The sequence below is a fragment of the Odocoileus virginianus genome, chromosome 9, assembly GCF_023699985.2.
Source record: "Odocoileus virginianus isolate 20LAN1187 ecotype Illinois chromosome 9, Ovbor_1.2, whole genome shotgun sequence".
Lineage (NCBI taxonomy): Eukaryota > Metazoa > Chordata > Mammalia > Artiodactyla > Cervidae > Odocoileus > Odocoileus virginianus.
The window spans coordinates 57,821,988-57,843,859 of NC_069682.1; the positions used below are offsets into that span (position 1 = coordinate 57,821,988).

The window sequence follows — 21,872 nt, forward strand, 5'->3', positions numbered from 1 at the left end:
GATCTTCGGCTTCCCTGTGCACTACACGGACGTGTCCAACATGGGCCGCGTGGCCCGGCAGAAGCTGCTGGGGAGGTCCTGGAGCGTGCCCGTCATCCGACACCTCTTCGCGCCCTTGAAGGACTACTTTGCCTGTGAATAGCCCCCGGGCGCCGGGGCGCCGGGCAGAGCCACAGCCCGGGGGTGCAGCCTGGCTCTGCCCTGGCCAGCCCAGCTGCGCTTGCGGGGGCGCGCCGAGCACCTCGTCGGGAGCAGAGCTGCCTGTCCCCTTCCTGGCCGGGGGGACCCCGAGGTGCCACCTCCTTCTGCACAATACAGACCTGGCCACTCGGAGTGGCCAGACATGGTGCTCGTTTTATCTTCTCCTAAAACTTTAAAACTTGAAATAGGTAGTAAGATGGCTTTTTTTTTTTTTCCCCTCCTTTCTGGGTTTACCGCTCAGAGAAACGATGGCTAAGATACCAAAATCACAGTGCCGACAGCTCTCCAAGACTCAGGTTGACGCTGAAAAATCACCCAAGACAGTTACTGCAAGACTTTAATTTTTTAAAATGTCTGTAGCTCCTTGTTTGCAGGAGTGTGCAGCGGTAGACAGGTAGCTAAGGGACCTTTGAAGGGCCCAGTATGTTTTTTTTTCTAGGGCTAGCATAAGAGGACATGATGTCCATGTCTGTCTTGAGTTTTCCCTGGCTCGTTGTCCACCCCTCTTCCCCCGCCCCCACCTCAGTGTAAAGGGCTGGGATCTCTAGCCCATTTAGAGTATTTTCCACAAGGATGATGATTTCAGCAGGGATGACATCATCATCACATTCAGGGCTATGTTTTTCCCATAAATCCGAGGGCAGGGCTACCCTTAGCTAAGTCCCTCCCAGTGACTGCAATAGAACCCTCTGGAAACTCAGGAAGGGGTGGGCTGGGTTTATAAGCTGCCATATGTTGGTATAGACAGGTATGGCTTCTCACTGTCTTCCCCCTTTATACCCATGTGAGAGGAGGAGGAAGCTTACATAAGACCCTCCCCCCACCCCACCCCGTACCCCTCCAGGCTACTCTGCAGGCACAGGTCCCCAGTGTGACACCCCAACTTCTCAGCCAGGGGCAGAAGCACAGTCCTCGCACTTTCCCCTTCTCTAAGAGACTGCAGGGGGAAAACTGCAATAAAAGCTCAACCCTCCCTCCCTCCTGAGATTTTAAAGTCCTTTTTTATTCCAAGGTGAATCGATAAATCTTTTTTTTTTTAGGGGGAGTGGGAGGTCAGACAAGCTGCATTTCAGAAATGCTGTCGTAATGGTTTTTAACACCTTTTTACTCTTACTGGTGCTATTTTGTAGAATAAGGAACAATGTTGACAGGTTTTGTGGGAGGTTTTTTTATTCACTTTTTAAAAAAAATCTCAGACTTCTATTTTTGTTTAAACATTTTCATAATTTTTTTTTGTAACTGGAGCCACGTAACAAGTATGGGGAAAAATTGTGCCTTGTTTCAACAGTTTTGCTAATTTTTAGGCTGAAAGATGACAGATGCCTAGAGTTTACCTTATGTTGAATTAAAATCAGTATTTCTCTAACAATCTGGTGTCCCTTTTGTTCTTTTGCAGATCAAATGGGTGGGGCATGTGAGGAAAAGTGGAAAGGTGGATGGTTGAAATTACCCACCTTCAAGTCCAGTGCAGAAGTTTCATGTGCATGCAAGCTGAGTTGTGCATGCATGCTAAGTTGCTTCATTCGTGTCCGACTATAGCCCACCCAGCTTCTCTGTCATGGGATTCTCCAGGCAAAAATACTGGAGTGGTTGCCACTTTCTTCTCCAGGGGATCTTCCCAACCCAGGGGAGTGTCTCCTGCATTGAAGGTGGATTCTGAGCCACCTTTTAAGTACCACAGGTGCCCCCCAAGTCTAGTACAATGGTCCCCAAACTCCAACATCCCCTGTAACAGGCATCCCCTGTAAGGCTTGTTCAGTGGAGAACAAGACCTACCCCCAGAGTTTCTGATGCATTAACTCTGAAGTGGAGCCTGAGAATTCCTCTATGCCCATCCAAGGACCAATCTGGGATAGTGAATGGATATCTAAACCTTGTTTCCGCAAATAAATAACAAGTTCATTGAAAGCCTTGATGTCTGGAACAGTCATGTCCAGGTTAATTCTCACAGCTATTGGGTAGCTGGTTGAGATGAGTCAAATCCCAGGGCTGACCGTCCAGTTCCTTATCCCTTTGTAGGCTTCTCCCAAAGTTTGTTCCACTGCTCCTAAGTTGTCATGTCATAACTGAGCCATGGTCAGTGAGGGGAGTTGGTTCCAGTGAGGGGAGACTCCTGGGGAATGACCCAGGATCAATTTTTAACATAGCTGCCTGTGGCCCCCAGCTCTTTGGGTGGACTGTGTTTCTTGCCATTGTAAGCTTAACATTGCAACTCCCTTCAGTAATTCACCTGGGTCCACCCAGCCAGGTTTCCCACCCAAAGCCCAGAGTCCATCATGTCATAATTCTGTGTCACTACCTCTAGCCTTTGGTCAGTGAAACGGTCCTGATGAAGATTCCAGTAGCTTTCCAGAGGTTAATATTGGTCATCTGGTTCCTTTAGAGGAAAAAGGGATGCCCTTGTGCATCAGTTGAATATCTCAGTTGGCATGACTCTGAGCCTCAGTATCTTCACATAAGCTTGGCTGTAATCACTGCCATCTCCATGATTAAGTTTGCTGTTCAGTCGCTGAAGTTGTGTCCTACTCTTTTGCAGTCCTCTTATTGTCGCCCACCTGGCTTCTCTGTCCATGTGATTTTCCAGACAAGAATACAGCAGTGGGCTTCCATTTCCTTTTCCAGGGGATCTTCCCAACCCAGGGAGTGAACCTGCGTCTCCTGCATTGGCAGGCAGGCAGGCAGCTCCTTTACTACTGAGCCACCTGGGAAGCCCACTATTGGAGTGATGAGCCTTAATAACTCAAAAGCAAGTTCAGAAATAATCTGGCCCAGAGTTGGAGTGGAGCATGAGAAACTTTTTAGGCACCACTAGGCTAGAACATGGAAAAGGAAATGGCAACCCACTCCCGTGTTCTTGCCTGAAGAATCCCAGGGACGGGGGATCCTGGTGGGCTGCCGTCTATGGGGTTGCAGTTGCACAGAGTCAGACACAACTGAAGTGACTTAGCTTAGGCAGAACAGCCCGGGTGCAGGTCACCATGGTGAGACATTGGCAATTAGCAAGCCAATCCTGCTGGTGCTCTGCTCAGGTGTTGAGGCCCCAGGGGCCTTGGTTGCCTTATTAAGCCATCTTGTATTCAGTGCTGCACCAAGTGCCAGGACAGGATGAAGCGAAATAAACAGCCTCGGCCTCGAAACCCCAAGAGAGGAGATGGACTAGCCCTCCAGGTGAGGGGTGTTGTGGCCTGCTTGTGAGCAGCCTTAAGGGAGACCTTGGAGGGTCTGTTGGGGGGCAGTTCTCTGTTTTCTCAAGATGCGGGCCAGGTTTGGATCTCAGTGCTCCTAGGACTGGGGCCAAGTGGAGAATGTGATGGACATTCTGATCTTGGGGAAGCAGCTGGGGTTGGTACTACAAGTAGACCTTTTCTGAAAATATCTTCTGGTTGCCTGGGGCTGTATCTGGGGGCTCACATGTTGTATCGCTTTGGGCAGGTGATCCTTGGAACTTTCCATCTCTAAAAGGTGAGGATCATAAATCCTACATGCTTCCTAGGGCTGCTGTGAATGTTCAAGGCTGTAACCTGGGTAAGTTGTTTTGCCTGGTGCCTGGCACACAGTAAGCCCTCACATGTACTGAATGGCATTGTGATAACAAAACCCTTATAGTGATGGTAACATCCAATATTAATGTATTAATAAAATCTTAAAAAAAGAAGGACAGGTAATTTTCATCTAGGTGTTGCAAAAGAGCTGAGCACCAGCAGTATTTGGTGCTGAAATTGTGTCCATCAGCCCACCCTCAACATGTTGGGGTCCCCTTGCTCCTTGTTAGGGAGAGTGAGTATGGGTGGCTTTGGAGTCTGGTACCCCAGAGATCTGTGAAAGGGATCTTCCCTGGGGGTGCTTGACTGACCTCTGAACAGTTCCATGGTTATTTGGTGGGAGATCGGCACTGGACAGAGGGGGTCCCCCACGCTACTTCAGTCCCTCTGGTTTTCCAGTCAACCGGCTCTTGAGTGATTTTCTGTTCCAGGCTTGTGCTTGGTTGCTCCTTCCTTCCTGCAGCCAGACTGGATGCCTCTCCTCGCTTTACCTCCTCCTAGCTTGTGACCTTGAATGTGCTCCGTAGCCCCTCTGAGCCTCCGTTTATGCAGCTGTTAAGACAAGGATAATAACTTCATAAGGCTGATGTGTGGGTCAAGTGATTCAGTGTGTGTGAAGCACATGCAGAGTGCTTGTGGGTAGTGAGTGCTAAGTACACAGCAGCTGCTTTATTGTTTACTGTCTAGAGTCCTCCCAGCAACCCTGAAGTGAGGCAGTAGTTACCATGGTCCCAGGTAAAAGAACTGAGACTCAGAAGTGAGTACCCAAGGTCACACAGCCAGTGCAAAGAAGTTGTGAGTTGAAATCTGTTTTGTGATTCCATTGGACTCCCCTGCATCTGTATATGTGTGTATGTGTGTGTGTCTGGATTCTGAAATTACCTGCTGCCCTTTGCAGCCTATGATATAATTGACCTTTCTTGCTTCCTTCTCTTACTTTTTTCCAACTTACCTTCCTTCTCTCCTTTCTGCTTTCTTTCCTTTCTTCTTTCTGTTTATTAACTGGATTTGGTGGCTGCTCACTGAGTCTTTGCGCATGTTGTTCTCTCCCCAGAACAGCCTTCTCCCCTCTGCCTGGTCCTTCAGTTCTCACCTCTTCCAGGAAGACTTCCTTGCCCCCATTCTAGGCAGCACTAAGAGACATCCTCTAATCTGAGCTGTCCTTCCCTGTGGACTGATAGAAGAATATCTCAGCACAAAGTACTCTGTGTTACTTATTTTTGTACCCATCTCTTCCATGAGCTTGTGAGGTGCTCAAGGCAGATGAGCCCTCCTAACACCAGTTTTTAGTTCAATAAGCTTGTCATACATTTGGGAAACTCAGGTTTGAAGTCATAGTTTTTTATTTTGTTTTCAGGGAGGAGACTTACAGTTTAGAGATTACCGCATATATTAAAAGTCACTTAAAAGCACATAGTAAAATCTCCCAACTTTGTCCTACTGGATGGAAATTCTTTTTTCTTTTTACCCTCTGGTCTTTCACAGTTAGAGCTTAATGTGACTCAGACAACCTTGGCTTAACCCCCTTCTCAGGTAGGAGGGTGGAGCCTAAGTAGGTCACGTGGCCCTTTCTCATCTCTTTGGGTTGCTGCTGCCTGGGAGGGCAGATGAGTTTTATTTCTGAGGCTCTAGTTCAGAGACCTGGGATGTCCTGTGTCTCCAGAACCAGGTTCGAATGCTAGTCCAACACCTGAGGCCCTTCTTGACTTGACTTTCATCTCCCACACCCATTCCTCCTCCACCCCAAATGGCTTTCAGGTACTGCTGACAGCATATCAGTTGACAGAAATTGAATATTGACATCAACTGAAAGGGACTTTGAAATCGTTAACATTGATTGAGCATATACTATGTGCGAGGAGTGGTCTAAGAACACTACATACATCTCGTTTGATTCTAACCCCTAGCAGAGTCAGGATTTGAATCCAAACCTGGTGTCTTTGCTACTTACAAAATTTACTGAAAGCACTGGAAACTTAACATCCTTGTGTATAAGTTGGGGGTAATTAACACAAATGCCCAAATCACTTATGACTTATCTTTATTCAATTATCCATATAGTGCTACTATTACTACTATTACTATAATCATTTGTTACAGGGTTCTTTGCTGCATCCTTTTTGTTTGCCTTTCTACCCTAACTCTCGCTAAGTTAACATCTTATATTTTAGGGCAAGTATCATCTCTAGGAAGCCTTCCCACACTGTTTAGGTGAGGTCAGGTTTTTTCCTGCTGTGTACTCTTGGAGCACTACTTACCAGCAAGACAATCCAGCAGTACTGGTGGTTAAAATATTGAAATGCCTCCAGACCAGTTGATAAATAGCTCCTGCCCCAGCTTCCTAACCCAGTCTTCCCTGAACATCTCCCCCTGCTTCAGCAACTACTTGGGTGAGATCCAGCCCAGAAGAGGCCTCTAGGCCCCTACTCCTTGCAACGCAGGTGCTATCTCTCCTGCCACAGCCCGTTCCTGTCTAACTAAGTCTGGTTTGTAATTAAACATGCTCATTGTGCTCAGTGGTGTCTGACTCTTTGTGACCCTCTGGACCGTAGCCCGCCAGGCTCCTCTGTCCATGGCATTTTCCAGGCAAGAATACAGGGGTAGATTGCCATTTCCTCCTCCAGGGGATCTTCCCAACCTAGGGATCCAACCAGTGTCTCTTATGTCTCCTGCATTGCAGGCTGGTTCTTTACCGCTGAGCCAGCAGGGAAGCCCTTGTACTTAAATAGTGATGTGTAATTAGTGATGTGCTTTTGCCTTCCCTGACAGATTGGAAACTTTAAGAGCTCAGAGGCTATGTCTGTTTCTTAGTTACCGCCAAATCTCTAGGGTTTGATTAATCAGGGAAAAGAAATATTTGCTGAACACATGAATCAATGATACTTTGATAAGAAAACCAGCTGAAAACCTGGATCAATCTTTGTGATGCAGGGCAACGGATCTCTCTGACCCTCAGTTTTCCCTTCTGTGAAGTGGGTGTAACTCATTCTTTGAACAAGTCTCTAAGACTCCAAATATCAGGCTCTTGGACACCGTGGGAACAGGATTGAGAAGATTCTTCTTCCGTGGAACTTACGGAAATGCAGACAATAAAGCCATAAACAATTAAACGGGATGACTATACTAAGAAAAAAAACGGATGATGAGATTACAGGGTCATTTCTAGAAAGAAAAGCCACAGAATATGTCTCTAATGTGACTTTTAAGTCCTTCCTCAAAGCGACTATCGATTTTTTTAATCTAATAATCCATTTTTTGTAGAAATTCATTGTAAAACCAATTTTTTGGCTACTGGGGTGGAGAATTTGTAACTGGATCCCGCCTTCTAGGCGGGGTCACATCTGCCCGAGGTGGGATCTCATTGGTTGCGGCAGACCTCGCGCAGTTGCTTGGCCCCGGCAGCCGGCGCCCCGCCCCTATGGCACTCCAGCCGTCGATCAAGCTTCGGGCTCCGCCCTCAGCGCGCGGCTTCGTCCCTCTCTATAAAAGGAGCCGGCGGGCGATGACGAGCCTTTACGTCGGCGCGTAAGGGGGGGGGTGCGTGTGAGGTCATCGCGCGGGCGGGCGGGCGGGGTCAGGCGGTTTGAACGAGACGAAGACGGAACTGGAGCCGGGTACGGGCAGCGGACGCGGTCCAACCGAGAGCCGGTGAGCCGGCTAGCGGGCACGGGACGGTGGCTGGGGGGCGGCTGGGCGGGCCTCGAGCCGAGCCGAGCGCCAGCGGGCCTCGGGGGCAGTGCTGTGGCCGCTCCCCGCGGCGGTGCGGTTCGGGCCGGTTGGGGGAAGGGCGGGGCCGTGACCCGGCGAGCGCGGGCTGGGGGGCGCGCGCTCTTCGCTCCGCGGGGGGCGGGGCGTCGGGCCGGAAGTGGGGGCTGCCCCTCGGCGGCGTGGGGGCTTATGGGCCGCGGCCTAGGCGTGGAACCAGGACAGGAGGCAGGAGGTTTCTGGGTGGTTGGGCCGGGTAGGGGGCGTGTGTGGGGTTGGAGTGGGCCTGCTGGAAGTTCTGAGGACCCCCCCACTGTAGGAGACGGGGCCGCCTGATGATTTAAGAGTCCAGGTTTTGGAGTATTGAATTCCCTGCTGTGCGACCTTGGGCAGGTGCTTTAACCTCTCTGGGCCTCTGTTTCTTCATCTGTAAAACGCGGGAGAAAGATAATACTACACGTAACAAGGGCTTGTCCCCGAGTATGGCGAAAAGCAAGCCAGCTCCCTGGACTTCTTCCTTTCTTCATCAGTATTTGTTGAGCGTCCATTGAGCTCTAGGCACTGTGTTAAGCACTGGCTATACCCCCCAGGAGTAGGAGGGCAAAGGCCTGCTTTCTAGTAGTCTACATTGTGGTGGGGAGACCGAAAATTAAAAAATACATGGAAATGAGAAAATTAATACATGGGAAAGAATTTCATATGATCACTGGCGAGACTGTGTAATAGGGTGATATGAACAGTGCTTTTTCAGTCCCTGTTTCACAACTGATCTGGGGTGCTGCAGAGCAGAGCTGGGCCTCTGCTCCATTTTGGGAATGAAACTCCTGAAGTCCATTGAAGGAAGATGCACCAGGCCTGCCATACACCTCTCAGTTGGGGTATCTCTAAGAAAAGTGATAATAGCAGCTCTTTGGTAATTGGGCACTTGCTGTGTGCCAGGTGTTCTGTGGTTTAATGTCATTTAATATTGTGCTTGTCTCTTAACAGATTTTATCTTCATTTTACAAATTAGGGGACCGAGACTCTGAGAGGTTATTTGCTTTATGGTGTCCAGCAAGTGGCTGAACCCAAGTCTGTGACTCTGAGTCCAGGCCCTTAATCTCTGTATTACACTGCTTCCCTAGACAGATCTAGACAATGTGTTTCCAATGTGCCCTTTATGATGGTGTATATATGTATACAGTTTCTGTGGCTAAGAAATGTGTAGCGGTTTCTGGCACATAGGGAAGCTTAGGACATGCTTTGTTTTTCACTTAGAGTCTTAGTTAATCCTCACTGCCTCCTCGGGATGAGCAAATGAGCTATTTGTGATCTGGAAAGGTGAGGTATTTACCTAGGGCCACATTGCTTTTTTGGGGGGGAGGGGTCACACCCCCCCATTCCATAGTGCTGAGTATGGTACCTTGAAAGTAATAAGTGCTTATCAGCCAGCTTTGAATTGGGGTGGGTTTGGGAGCCTTTAGGAGAGGGTATATATGGAGACGTAAGGGAATGCTTTTTCAAGGAAGTTTAAAGGTGGATCAAGGAGGGGTGAGGTTTGTGTGGTGATCATGGGGCCTTTCTTCCATTGAGGTCAAGCAGAGGAATCCTATGGAGGAAGAGAGAGCTAGCTAGCTGTAGCTGAGGCTCTGAGAGCTGGTCTCTTTTGACTGCCTGGAAGAGCAAATTAAATAGTTGAGTCAGTGGATGTTTATTGCACATCCACAGGGTGCCTAGCCCCATGTATTTAGTGGCTGCTGAGTTTGCGGAGCACATGGGGCCAGGTATTAATGTGCTGCTAATGAAAGAGTTTTAAATTTATGATGAGGAAAGGCCATTAACGTTTACTGAGCTGAGGTGTGGTCAAGAGACACACGTGGCTTTACCAGCTGCTTACATTTTATGGCAGCATGATACATACAGTATCTGATGGATGTATGTATGAATGTCACCAAAATGGATTACAGGTGCTCACCCTGGGACTGTGGTGGTTTTTATTTGCATGTGTCTCTCTTTGGTACCACACAGTCTGCACTTCTTTTCTTCCTTTAGGGATTTTAAACACAGGAGTCACTTGGTCTGATTTTTGATTCAGAAAATTCTCCTTGGCTGCTGTATAAAAACAGTTTGAGACAGAGACTAATTTGACGTATGTTGCAGTGGATGGAGGTGAGAGATGGTAGTGACAGGTCTCAGGTGCTGTTTTTGGCACTGGAGATAGGATAAATGAGACACGCCCCTCTCCTGGACTTGTTTGTTTAATACCAAACCAGTTTTTGTGCCTTACCTCATTTAAACCTCACCTCAGATGGGGGGCATTCACTCACAAAATAAGTGAGGTGTATTGAAGCTAAGTAACTTGGCCCAGGTTCGTACAACTGAGTGAGAGCCTCATGTTCAAACCCAGGCTTCAAATACTCAGCTCTTTGCATAGTGCGAATTTCCTACTGGTTCAGATCCCATCTGGGAACGAGTCAGAAATGGAGAGATAATGACAGTTGCAGAGGTTTGAATGAAGTGCTGTGGGAACATAGGGATTAATTTCCCAGTGGAGTCAGGAACTAAATTGTATTGACTTCTTGTATATCATGGTTTTATCATCTGAGTTTAGGTAAGAGAGTTGATAATTTGCTTTCTGAGACACATTTTTCTCTCTTTGACACTGGCCTGTGAGCCTGAAAACAAGTAGCCTTTACTGAGCCCACTGTGTGTAATGTGCTGTGCCAAGTCCTTGGGGGAAGGGGGAGTATGGGGTGTGAGGGCACAAGCCTGATAAGTCAGTTATCTCTCCAGGCCTGTTCCTAAAGAGGAGGTTGTGTGGTAGATCTCCATCATTTCCGGCCCTCACATTCTGTAGCTGTTTGACTTGTGAGGTGTGCTGGAGACGCAAGGGAAGACTAGCTAGTCCCTTGGTGGAGGAGCGCTCAGAGTCCCATGGTGGTTCCAAATTGTCCTGAGTTTTTCTTCCCCCATTGATCATATTGATGTCACATGAAATGAGGAAAATTACAAGTGTTGGTCATTGTGAAATTTAGTATTTTATAGCAGGAGTCCCCAACCTCCAGGATTTAATGCCTGATGATCTGAGGTGGAGCTGATATAATAATACTAGAAATAAAGTGCACAATAATGTAATGCACTTTGAATCATTCGAAAACCATCCTGCCTACCCCCTCCCCCCTTTCCCCAGTCTGTCCATGGAAAAACTGTCTTCCACAAAACCAATCCCTGGTGTCAAAAAGGTTGGGAACTGCTGTTTTGTAGTCATGAGTCCTCATGGTAATTGCCCAGGAATTTCATTTAGGTCTGGATCCACCTGCCCTTATTGTTTGAGTCTTCTCTTCCCATTATCTGTTCACCAGCAGTTGGTGACCTTTTTCAAACTTAAATGTGATTCTCCCCCATTTAAATCCCAGCAAGGCATTCTTGAACAGTTAAGGGATAACATCTGAACTCCTCATCATGCCTGCAGAGTCCTAACAGGATCTGGCTTCTTCACTTTTCCCACTTCTGTTCCTCCTCACCCTCCTGTTCACGGGGCTGTAGCCACTCTGCTTAAGCGTCTCACTTAGCCAAGTGTTTGCTAAGTTCCTGGTGCTTAGTAGGCCTGCAGATGGCCTCCTGTCCTCAGTAGGTTCAGCAGAGAATTTTACTAAGGACTCTGCTCTGTGAGGTATTTGCCACCACCTCTGTAGTACTTAGGTTATAGCAAAGGTTACTTTTTTGATTGTAAAAGTGGACATAGTCTTTAAGAAAATTTGGAGAACCTCCTAGTGGAAACTATAAAGAGAAGTTAATAAAAAGCCCCCCATCTGAAGAAAACTGGTGTAAACATTTTGATACATTAATGGATAAATGAATTGATGTTTTCTAAGCGGAGCACATTTTTATACCAATCACATTAAAATAGGGCCTGAATTTTAGGCTGGCTGGTGTTGAGCCATTCATTTCAGGTCTTGTTTACTCCTGGAAATCTAGGCTTGTGACTGGAATCCTAGGTCTTTGATTTGGCGTCTTGGAGAAAAATGGGGGTGAGGCTTCCAAATTGAGTGTCGTTACACTTCTGCTCTGGTGACTCCAGGAAATGCTTGCGCTTTCTTACTGCCCAATAATGTGATCCCTTCTCTTTTCTCACATGCTGTAGAAGATGGCAGTGAACGTGTACTCAACGTCGGTCACCAGCGATAACCTCAGTCGACATGACATGCTAGCCTGGATCAATGAGTCTCTGCAGTTGAATCTGACAAAGATCGAACAGTTGTGCTCAGGTAAGAGAAGTTCAGTAGACACCTTTCCCCAGGAAAGCCTGTGGGTCCTTCAGGGATGCACAGGTCGGTCCATGTCTGATTGCAAAAGCCATAGGTTCAGGTTCTGTTTTAGGGCTGCTCTGTTTGTTTCAGCCCTGCCTTGGTTCCACTTGTGAGTGGGACTGCTTGGAAGGAGCCTGCTCTCTTCTGGCCTGTATGTCCACTGTCTCCCGCTGTAGCAGCTCCATTCCGAGGCCTGCGGCTTACTTAGCCTCAGCTGTTCCATCTGCAGTGTTTGCATCCAGATTTGAAGTGACTTATTTGAGGACAATAATTGTAATTGTTCTAGTTCTGTATTAGTTTATCAGTGGCGTTTCTTACTCCCACATAACTCAAGACCAAAGTCAGGCTGGTTTGCCATTTCAGCCACAACTTTATTGAACTACTGTTTATTAAGAATCTAACAGAGAAATGCTGATTTAAAACAAGAACATCCATTATCTGTTAGGGTTATCAAAATTGGATTTACCCTAGATAGGAGGTGGGGTCAAGAATATGATGAAGAAGGAGGAGCTGTATATCTTGCTGCTACTTGAATTCTTATCTTGATCTTGGGGTGGAGAATTAGAATCTTCAGCTTCTCCTAGTAATCATAACAACAGTTATTTAATAGAACACTTGTGTGCCAGGGTTATGTAAGTGCTTTCAAATATCTTTTTATCACTGTACCTCTGTGAGGTAGCCTCTTGATGAAAGTGAAAGAGGAGAGTGAAGAAGTTGGCTTAAAGCTCAACATTCAGAAAACTAAGATCATGGCATCCGGTCCCATCACTTCATGGCAAATAGATGGGTAAACAGTGACAGACTTTATTTTTTGGGGCTCCAGAATCACTTCAGATGGTGACTGCAGCCATGAAATTAAAAGACGCTTACTCCTTGGAAGGAAAGTTATGACCAACCTAGACAGCATATTAAAAAGCAGAGGCATTACTTTGCCAACAAAGGTCCATCTAGTCAAGGCTATGGTTTTTCCAGCAGTCATGTATGGATGTGAGAGTTGGACTATAAAGAAAGCTGAGCGCTGAAGAATAGATGCTCTTCAACTGTGGAGTTGGAGAAGACACTTGAGAGTCCCTTGGACTGCAAGGAGATCCAGCCAGTCCATCCTAAAGGAAATCAGTCCTGAATATTCATTGGAAGGACTGATGTTTAAGCTGAAACTGCAATACTTTGGCCACCTGATGCGGAGGACTGACTCATCTGAAAAGACCCTGATGCTGGGAAAGGTTGAAGGCGGAAGGAGAAGGGGGTGACAGATGAGATGGTTGGATGGCATCATCGACTCATGGACATGAGTTTGAGTAAACTCCGGGAGGTGGTGATGGACAGGGAGGCCTGGTGTGCTGAAGTCCATGGGGTCACAGAGTCTGACACAACTGAGCAATTGAACTGAACTGAACTGTGAGGTGGGCATGTTTATTAACCTTATTTTATGGATGAGAAAATGGGCTTAGAGAAATTGAATAATAAGTATAGGGTTAAACAACCAAGAATAGATTTGAGGCTTGAACCATGTTTGAAATCAAGAGCCCATGTCCTTCGGCCTCTGCCGTACTTGTTCTTCAGACTTTTCTTTTACCAACTAGTGCCATTCAGATCTCCTTAAAATTATTGCTTTCATTTATATGAAAATTTACTAAATGAATTCAGCTTCTGTACTTCCTTACTTTGCAGCTGAGTCTTGGTCTTAGTTTCATTTGCTGGTCTTTCTTGTTACTTGCCCTGTGAGATTTAATCCCAGTTTTATACGTGGTCAGAGAGGCTCGTTGTGAAGTTGTACAGTGAGACGGGTGCCCAAGAGTCACGCCTACTAAACTTCAGTTGCACTGTTAGTCATAGGTGCTCTTAGATCTGTGTTGCTTTTCCTCTAGTTTCATTCCACCACCACATCCCCTTTTCTTGGAGGCTTTTAAAGCACTTGTTTGCCCCGTGATTAATGACTAATGGGGGGGATGAGGTCATCTTAATTTTGATTGGAGCCAGCTTTCTCACCAGCAATTTCTCCCTGAAATTTGCCTCTTTCTATAAATACATTTCAAGATGTATTTCACTTAATTAAAAAATGAGATCTCTTTTCCTGTGTAGGTAAGGTGTACGTGTGCTGATCTGGCTCCAGGTTTCTCTCATTCAGTCAGGGAGCTGTCGTCGGTAGTCCGGGCTGGGCACGAAGAGACCGAAGTCTGCTCTGAGCCGTGTGACTTTGGATGGGGCTCTGATGTTCTGGTTCTTCACCTGTAAACTGGGATAGTAGGATCTGGTTCACCTGTTGGGCTGTTGTGAGACTCACCTGTAAAATTAGCTCTCAGATACGGATTCTGCACCAGCCCCTGGGACAGGACACATTCTTGTTTTACAGAGGAGCCTGCATGGGACACAGCTTATGCATTATAGAGCCTGATTTTGCATCCAGATCTTTCTGGTCACACAGCCCATACTCTTTCTGCTGTGTACATGCTTTATCTTTTTATTTTATTTTTTGACTGCACTGGGTCTTCATTGCTGCCCATGGGCTTTCTCTAGTTGCAGTGAGTGGGGGATACTCTAGTTGGGATGCACAGGCTTCTTGTTGCCATGGCTTCTCTTGTTGCCATGGCTTCTCTTGTTGCAGATCGTAGGCTCAGTAGTTGTGGCATTTGAGCTTTGTTGCCCTTGGCATGTGGGATCTTCCCAGAGCAGGGGTTGAACCCGTGTCCCCTGCATTGGCAGGAGGATTCTTAACCACTGGACCACCAGGGAAGTTCATCCATGCTGTATCTTTTGAAAATAAGCATTTGGAAGAGAGGTGAACAAATGTAAAACATTTTACCAATTACAGTGATATTGTTTCATTAAAGATCTGTGAAGAGTTTGAATTTTGCCTGCTGCCTGCCATTTTTCTTATTATAAAGTGCTTTTTCCCAGTGAAACATTCAGAATACTTTCTGTGATTTGAAAACAAACTTCTGTTCACAGCTTGTTCCCCTATTGAGAGTGGTGTGGGGCTTTTCTGAGTATGTAGAGGTTGCATTGTGTTTCATGTTGGTGTTTAGGAAATGGGGTCTCAGCTTCCAGTATGAGATTAAACAGGATGAACTGTGGACATTGTGTCCCTGAAGAAGGTCTGCTCCCAGGGGATTGGAATCAGAGAGAAAGCGAGGCTCCTCAGATCCTTGTGTTTACTGAGGCCTAAGGAGAATCCCAGGGACCTTTATCACTGGTACCTGGTCCCTCCTGATCTTACCTTCATTAAGCAGAGAGCCATGCACACCAGAATTCTCTGACCATGCACAAGCTTTGAGAGGTAGGAATAGATTTTTCCCTTGAGAGGGCAAAGCCGTGAGGTTCTACACTGTTCATGTGCTGGCTGCCTGTGAAGTGGCTGAGTTTTATCAGCGTCATGGGCTCCCTTCCTGCAATGATGAAAGGAACCTCTGCTTGGCTCTTGTAGTGAGATAAGGTGTGGAGGACTTCAGTGATAGGGTTGGCTGGTTGTTTCAAGGTTCGTTGTGTTCTGTAGTCTCTCTGTTTTGGAGAGTTAGTCATCAAATATTTTGGAATGATAGTTATCAAGAAAAAAGACCCTGATCACAGAGAGTGATTGTGATGAGGGATCGCTTGTGTCAAAAGGGGGAATCAGGAAAGGAAAGAAAGAAAAATATTTCCCTGGTAGACTAGTGGTTAGGATTTGGGGCTTTCACTGCTGTGGCCTGGGTTTAATCCCCAGTTGGGGAACTAAATCTCACAAGCCTGGTGGCAAGGCCAAAAAACAAAAAACTGGAGTGGGGAGAGGGGGTTGAAGAATGCTGATTGCTTTCCATTCCATTCCTGTCTTCTTTCAGTTCCAGTCCCTGATCAGGCCCCTCTGCACTTTTCCAAGGGCCCAGCGTGGTGCTCTGAGCGTGAATGTCCTCAGATCTCCCTTCCTTGCCTTCTGTCCAGGCTAGCCAGCTTCACAGTTCCTATGCTCTGCTGAATGGAAGAGGTGTTCAGATGCTCCCAGGCAAATGCTAGATTTCCTTTTTCCTTAGCTTACTGTGGGACCCTGGTGGCCCTTGAATTTATATGAAACAGCTTGTCAGTCTTGTTCTGGAGCCGTTCTGAGAGTGAGACCATGCTCCTGACCAGGCGTCTCCTACTTTGTTTTCTCGTCAAGTTGATTCCCTTTTCCATTTTGGACCTTAATTCCACCATTCTTCCCGTGTCTCAGGCCTGAGAAGCATCTTTTGAGGCTGACTCAGAGTTCTCTTGGGCTTCTGTAGGGTCTTCTGGCTGTAGCCTTTTGTCAGTTTGCAGGCTGCTGCCACAGTGGCCTCCAAACTGGGACCTACACACCTCTCTCCCTGTCCCGTGGTAGTCTGGGCCCTATATACATCTCTCCCTGTCCCGTGGTAGTCTGGGCCCTTCACGCCTGTCTCCCTGTCCCGTGGTAGTCTGGGCCCTACATACATCTCTCCCTGTCCCGTGGTAGTCTGGGCCCTTCACGCCTGTCTCCCTGTCCCGTGGTAGTCTGAGCCCTTCACGCCTGTCTCCCTGTCCCGTGGTAGTCTGGGCCCTTCACGCCTGTCTCCCTGTCCCGTGGTAGTCTGGGCCCTTCACGCCTCTCTCCCTGTCCCGTGGTAGTCTGGGCCCTTCACGCCTGTCTCCCTGTCCCGTGGTAGTCTGGGCCCTTCACGCCTGTCTCCCTGTCCCGTGGTAGTCTGGGCCCTTCACGCCTGTCTCCCTGTCCCGTGGTAGTCTGGGCCCTTCACGCCTGTCTCCCTGTCCCGTGGTAGTCTGGGCCCTTCACGCCTGTCTCCCTGTCCCGTGGTAGTCTGGGCCCTTCACGCCTGTCTCCCTGTCCCGTGGTTGTCTTCGGCCTTTTGAAGAGACCATTTTTATTGAGTTACTCTTCTGCTCACGGAGCTGTCTCTTTAAATTTATTTTTGCTTAATTAATTCTTCAAGTACCTCTTTGTGTTAATTGAAGCAGAAGACAAACTTATTTTCTTCTGAGTATAAGTAATCAGGTCTTCTTTATAGAAATGTGTTAAAAAAGAAAGCTAGCTTAAAGCACAGCGTTAAAAAAACTAACATCTTTGCATCCTGTCCCATTATTTCATGGCAGCTAGAAGGGGAGAAACTGGAAGCAGTGACCGATTTTATTTTCTTGGGCTCCAAAATCACTGTGGACAGTGACTGCAGCCACAAGACTAAAAGATGCTTGCTCCTTGGAAGGAAAGCTGCGATAAACCTATTCAGCATATTAAGGAGTAGAGACATCACTTTGCCGATAAAGGTTCATAGAGTCAAAGCTTTGGTTTTTCCAGTAGTTATGTATGGTTGTGAGTGTTGGACTGAAAGAAGACTGAATGCTAAAGAATTGATGCTTTGGGAAATGTGCTGGAGAAGACTCTTGAAAATCTGTTGAAGTGCAAAGAGATCAAACTAGTCAATCCTAAAGGAAATCAACCTTGAATACTCATTGGTAGGATTGAAGCTGAAGCTCCAATACTTTGGCCACGTGATATGAAGAGCTGACTCATTGGACAAGACCCTGATGCTGGGAAAGATTGAAGGCAAAAAACAAGAAGGTGGTGGCAGAGGATGAGATGTTTAGGTAGTGTCACTGACTCAATGGACATGAATTTGAACAAACTCTGGGAGACAGTGAAGGACAGGGAAGCCTGGTGTGCTGCAGTCCTTGGGGTTGCATAGAGTCGGACACAACTTACCACTGAACAACAACATAGAAACAAGAATAAAACTGTTATCTGTTTTATTACAAGTGATAATCACTGTTATCTTTTAACTGTATTTTTCCCTGTAATTAAGGTTTTATTTATTGAGCTCTTACCATAGGTCAGGCGCTTTCCAAAGTGCTTCACCTGTGTAACCTGGAAGGTAAGGTCTGTCATCCCCATGTTATAGATAGAAAAACTGAGAGAAGTTAACTAACTTGTCCAAGGTTACTCATTTTAGCTATATTTTCAGTATTTTCCATAATTTTAAAACGTAATTGACATACTTTTTGAATAACCAAGTCTCAAAATGGTTTAGAATTCAAAAGAAACAAAAAGGTAAACAGTGAAAAGCCTTCCTGTGAAAAGTAAGAGCAGAAGTAACCAGTGTCATCAGCTGGGTGGCCTCCAGAGAGAGTGTGTAGGAGCAGAAACATCCACCTGTCCGCATCTTGTGTGCGTGTTCTTCTCTTTCCCGTTTTACACAAGCGGGGCCGTATTTGAGCACATTGGACATTCTGGAGAGTGTTCCATTGTCCGTGCAGTGTATGTCATGTTCTTTTCTTTTGTGGCTCTGTAGTACCATAATTTCTTTGAATCAGTCCCCTGTTAATGGACATTTCATTTATTTCCAGTCTGTTGCTGTTACAGACTGTTGTAGTAGGTATCAAATACAAGCACACAATGTTGTACAATTGTCTTTCTTTTAAAATTAAGATAGGGTAGTTTTTCTCATGTTAAGATGTCTTCAGACTGACCTTTAATGCCTGCATTAATGACGCCTTACAGCCTTCCATTTCCGACTTGTTTTGGCTGTTTATTTTTTTTGATGCCTGGACAGGGACTGTTTCCAAATTGTATTCATCATTTAAAATGACTTAAGCCTCACCTACTCCTGAAGCCTGAGCACTTTTGCATTTAATGGAGTGTGTTTCCTGTGTGTAACACTTTTGAGAGTTCTTAATGTGGAGTTTTCTGATAGGGCATCTGTCTTATGTAGAATTCTTTTTTTTCTTTCAATCTTTTTCCCCTCACTCTTAGTTATGGTGATGACTCTTGGTCAGACTCTCAGACCTAAACTCATTTAAAAAAAATTAATTGGAGGATAATTAAAATATTGTGGTTTTTGCCATACATCAACATGAATAATTTTTTAAAAATTAATAAATTTTTGACTGTGCTGGATCTTCATTGCTGCTTGTGGGCTTTCTCTAGTTGAAGCGAGAGGGGGACTACTCTCTGGTTGCCATGCAGAGGCTTGTCATTGCTGTGGCGTCTCTTGTTGCAGAGCGTGGGCTCTAGGGTGCACAGGCTTCAGTAGTTGTGGCACCTCTCCGCATGCGGAATCTTCCTGGACCAGGGATCAAACCCTTGTCCCCTAAATTGGCAGATGGACTTGCCAGCCCCTGGACCACCAAGGAAGTCCTGGCCTGCATAGATTGTTGACTTCAGCTTTCATCTAATTCTCCAAGGGGCCTTGGCCCAAAATGGTCGAGAGCCTGTGTACTTGAGATAGTGCAGGCGTCTGGCGCAGGGGCCGCATTGTGCCCTGTGTGTTCTCTGCTTGTAGCACAGATCTCGTAGGACGGGGCTGTGGTGGTCAACGGGGACCTGGTGGTTGATGTCATGACACATTGGTCCCACCCTAAGGCTGTCTGCATCTCCCAGCCACAGGTTACGTGAACCTGCTCTCCTGCCCCAAAGCATTGAGACAGCGGTCATCTGAGAGCAGTCCCCTTGTGCTGCTTGTGTTGCCAGACTTTGTTGTTAGGCTGAGACTGGAAGGAAAGCCCCTTTGAACCTCTTCTTTACCCAGTTGAGACATATACAGGTCAGGAGTTTTGAGCCCTTTTGTAAAAAACCACCTGACTTTTTCCTTTTAAGCATTTATCTTCTTTTGTGTGCTTATTATAAAAGTAATTTTCATTGTATATAATTTTAAAAAATAATATATTCAGTACCACCTCTCAGAGATGGCCATGTTCAGTCATATTTGATCTCCAAAACAGTAACCTTGTATGGTTTATACATTGTGCTTTTTCCCAGTTTTTTTCTATACATATAAAGATGAATGTTTTTACATATATGAAGACATGTTATAGATATATTTTTGTATCTTAAGTTTTCTTTTAACATTAAATCTTGAGCTCTTCCCCCAAACCCCACCAAAAAATGTGCTTTGATTGCTTGCATAATATTCTCTTAAGAATTTATGTAACTGATTGCTCCTACTGTTGGACATACAGGTTGCTTCCATTTTTTCCTCTTGTGAATAAAGTTATACAATTTTCATGTGTAAATCTTTACTAGATGTATTTTTAATGTGTATTACTTTATTAAATTTACTTTTTTCCCCCTTTCTTGGAAGTTTACTTTTTTTTTCTTTTTCTTGGCTGCACTGTGAGTCCTAGCTACTGGACTGCCAGGGAATTCCCCTTGCTGTATTTTCAAAAAAAAAAGAAATTATTCCCTTAGATCCCTTAGGTTGGATCCCTGTGTGTTTATTAGGTATTTACATTTTTGTATGTGTGAATTGTCAATTGATTTGTCTATTATTATTGGAATCCTCGTGTTTTTCTTCATATATTAACTCTGTTTCAGCCAGCTAGAGTGTAGCAGCGTGGTATATACCTCTTTCTTCCCTAAGCCAGGAAATGCTCTAGTCTGGGGTAGGGTGTTCTAAGAAAGTATATGATGACATAGGAAAGAGCAGTGGTCAGGGAGTCAGAATACCTGGGGTCTGGCTCTGAGCTTGGTCTCTCGCCTCTGGTCTTGAGCCACAGTTTTTGGTCCTCAGATTTTAAATTTATAATGGCTCTAAGGATTCTTCTAGCTCTAAAATAAAAACTGAAAGTTCTTCAGGCAGTTTTTTTTAGAGGAGCAGATGACTGATGCTTTTAAGTGGTTTCGAATGGAAAGTCTTATGAATGGTTTGAGAAAACTGTGTATTTAGTAAATGTACTTTATTTTGCTGGTTCATAAAAAATACCTTTCATATGTGAAGCGGTGCTGTAGGTATACTTCATAGATTACCTTCTGTGTATATGTTGTGTTTTAAGTTGATTTGTATGTATCAGGACCTTATATTGCAGTTGGTAAATTATTGCAGTCAACAAAAAGTTGACTTTTAAATCTCTCTTAAAATATAGCAATCATCTTCTTGCTACTAACTTGTTAAAGAGACTGGGTTGTTGTCTTATGAAATTTAGAAAGGTATTAGTGCCTCCATTTAAAAAAGCATAAATATTGCTAATTCACTGCCTGGCACATAGAATTCCCATAGTACATTTTTGTTGGATGAATAAATAAATCAAGCCACCTCAAGAATCAGGCTTTCACTTTCTAGTGCTCCTTTCTACTAAGAATGTCACTCTGATCACTGAAGTGTTTCTGCTCTTTTTGCATCTTTCCAAAAATAATGATAATGGCACTCTTTATGCCAGATCTGGCAGGAAGCCAGTTTGGCCTGATGTAAAATAAGTTGAATATGCTTATTAAGGCTGCCTCATTCTGCAGAACACCTATCGCATAGTTGCTGGATTTCTTGCCTCCTTTTCCTGAAAAGGCAGTAAGTGTACACGGAGCCTGCCCTGTATTAGGAGAGTGCATTTTAGTAGACATTAGAGAAATTGCATTCCTAAATTTTAAGTGCCAAGAAAACACTTTTGGGGGTAGTGATGGATAAAAATGAACAAGTGGAGGAAGGAAGAAATTGGGGAGCAAATGGGATGAACTATATGCAGTAATTTCTTATAGTGGCCTTTAAAATAGAAAAAATTTAAATGGAAGAACACAAAGATTCCTTCTATTCAACTTTGTTCATAAACTGATAGGTTAATTAAGTTTATTTAGAGATGTAAAAAGCCCAAGGAGGCCGAATCTTAGGAAAAACACATTTTTAACCTGAGTCAGAGGATGGATCTTTGATCAGAGGATGGATCTTTGCCATATTGGGGAATTCCTCCTCCTGCTGGCATTCATTTTTCTTTTAGTTGTCATTTTATTGTCATGCCTGTTTCTTACAAAGAATAGTGTTAAAATTTCATAGGAACATTCCTTTTCTCTTCATGGGATTTCAGGTTGCAAGTATGTTGTAGAACTTAAATAGAACCACAGTTCTGTTACTGATTTCAAAGTCAAGTGGAAATGACGCTTTGGGATTTTGTAGGTACACTTCCACAACTTTTCAAATTGTGTGGGGGTTAAGCGAGTTGGTAACTTTTACCCTTCTTCTTTAATAGCTAGTGCACTTAATATTCAGGTGTGTATTTTCTTCTTCTTTTACTCATTCAGGGGCTGCCTATTGTCAGTTTATGGACATGTTGTTCCCTGGCTCCATTGCCTTGAAGAAAGTGAAATTCCAAGCTAAGCTAGAACATGAATACATCCAGAACTTCAAAATACTGCAAGCAGGTTTTAAGAGGATGGGTGTTGACAAAGTAA

General features: G+C 45.3%; 2 protein-coding genes and 2 long non-coding RNA genes across 15 annotated transcripts in view; 3 read left to right on the forward strand and 1 right to left on the reverse strand.

Moving 5' to 3' along the window:
• Window positions 1–1,570, forward strand: part of DNMT3B (DNA methyltransferase 3 beta) — a 34,223-nt gene extending 32,653 nt beyond the window's left edge. For all 9 annotated transcript variants that reach the window (XM_020916178.2, XM_070472537.1, XM_020916175.2 and 6 more), the window contains one exon: window positions 1–1,570. In XM_020916178.2, the coding sequence (XP_020771837.1) occupies window positions 1–142 (142 nt within the window). In that variant the 3' untranslated portion in view covers window positions 143–1,570.
• On the reverse strand, window positions 1,514–7,277 carry LOC110152321 (uncharacterized). Its single transcript, XR_002318336.2, has 3 exons — window positions 6,002–7,277; window positions 4,696–4,917; window positions 1,514–4,295 (listed from the first exon to the last, which is right to left on the reverse strand). It is a non-coding gene; the product is annotated as an uncharacterized lncRNA (long non-coding RNA).
• MAPRE1 (microtubule associated protein RP/EB family member 1) overlaps window positions 7,277–21,872 on the forward strand; it is a 27,566-nt gene continuing 12,970 nt past the window's right edge. Inside the window, exons 1-3 of one of the 4 annotated variants that reach the window (XM_070472539.1) lie at window positions 7,277–7,357; window positions 11,572–11,695; window positions 21,723–21,868. In XM_070472539.1, the coding sequence (XP_070328640.1) occupies window positions 11,575–11,695; window positions 21,723–21,868 (267 nt within the window). In that variant the 5' untranslated portion in view covers window positions 7,277–7,357; window positions 11,572–11,574. Of the gene's footprint in view, window positions 7,392–7,735; window positions 7,842–8,668; window positions 8,769–11,571; window positions 11,696–21,722; window positions 21,869–21,872 lie in introns of those variants that run through there. The other 3 variants (XM_070472538.1, XM_070472541.1, XM_070472540.1) reach the window with 3 other exon arrangements.
• LOC139036749 (uncharacterized) lies at window positions 11,703–19,729 on the forward strand. The gene is made up of 2 exons (XR_011489603.1): window positions 11,703–13,140; window positions 16,817–19,729. It is a non-coding gene; the product is annotated as an uncharacterized lncRNA (long non-coding RNA).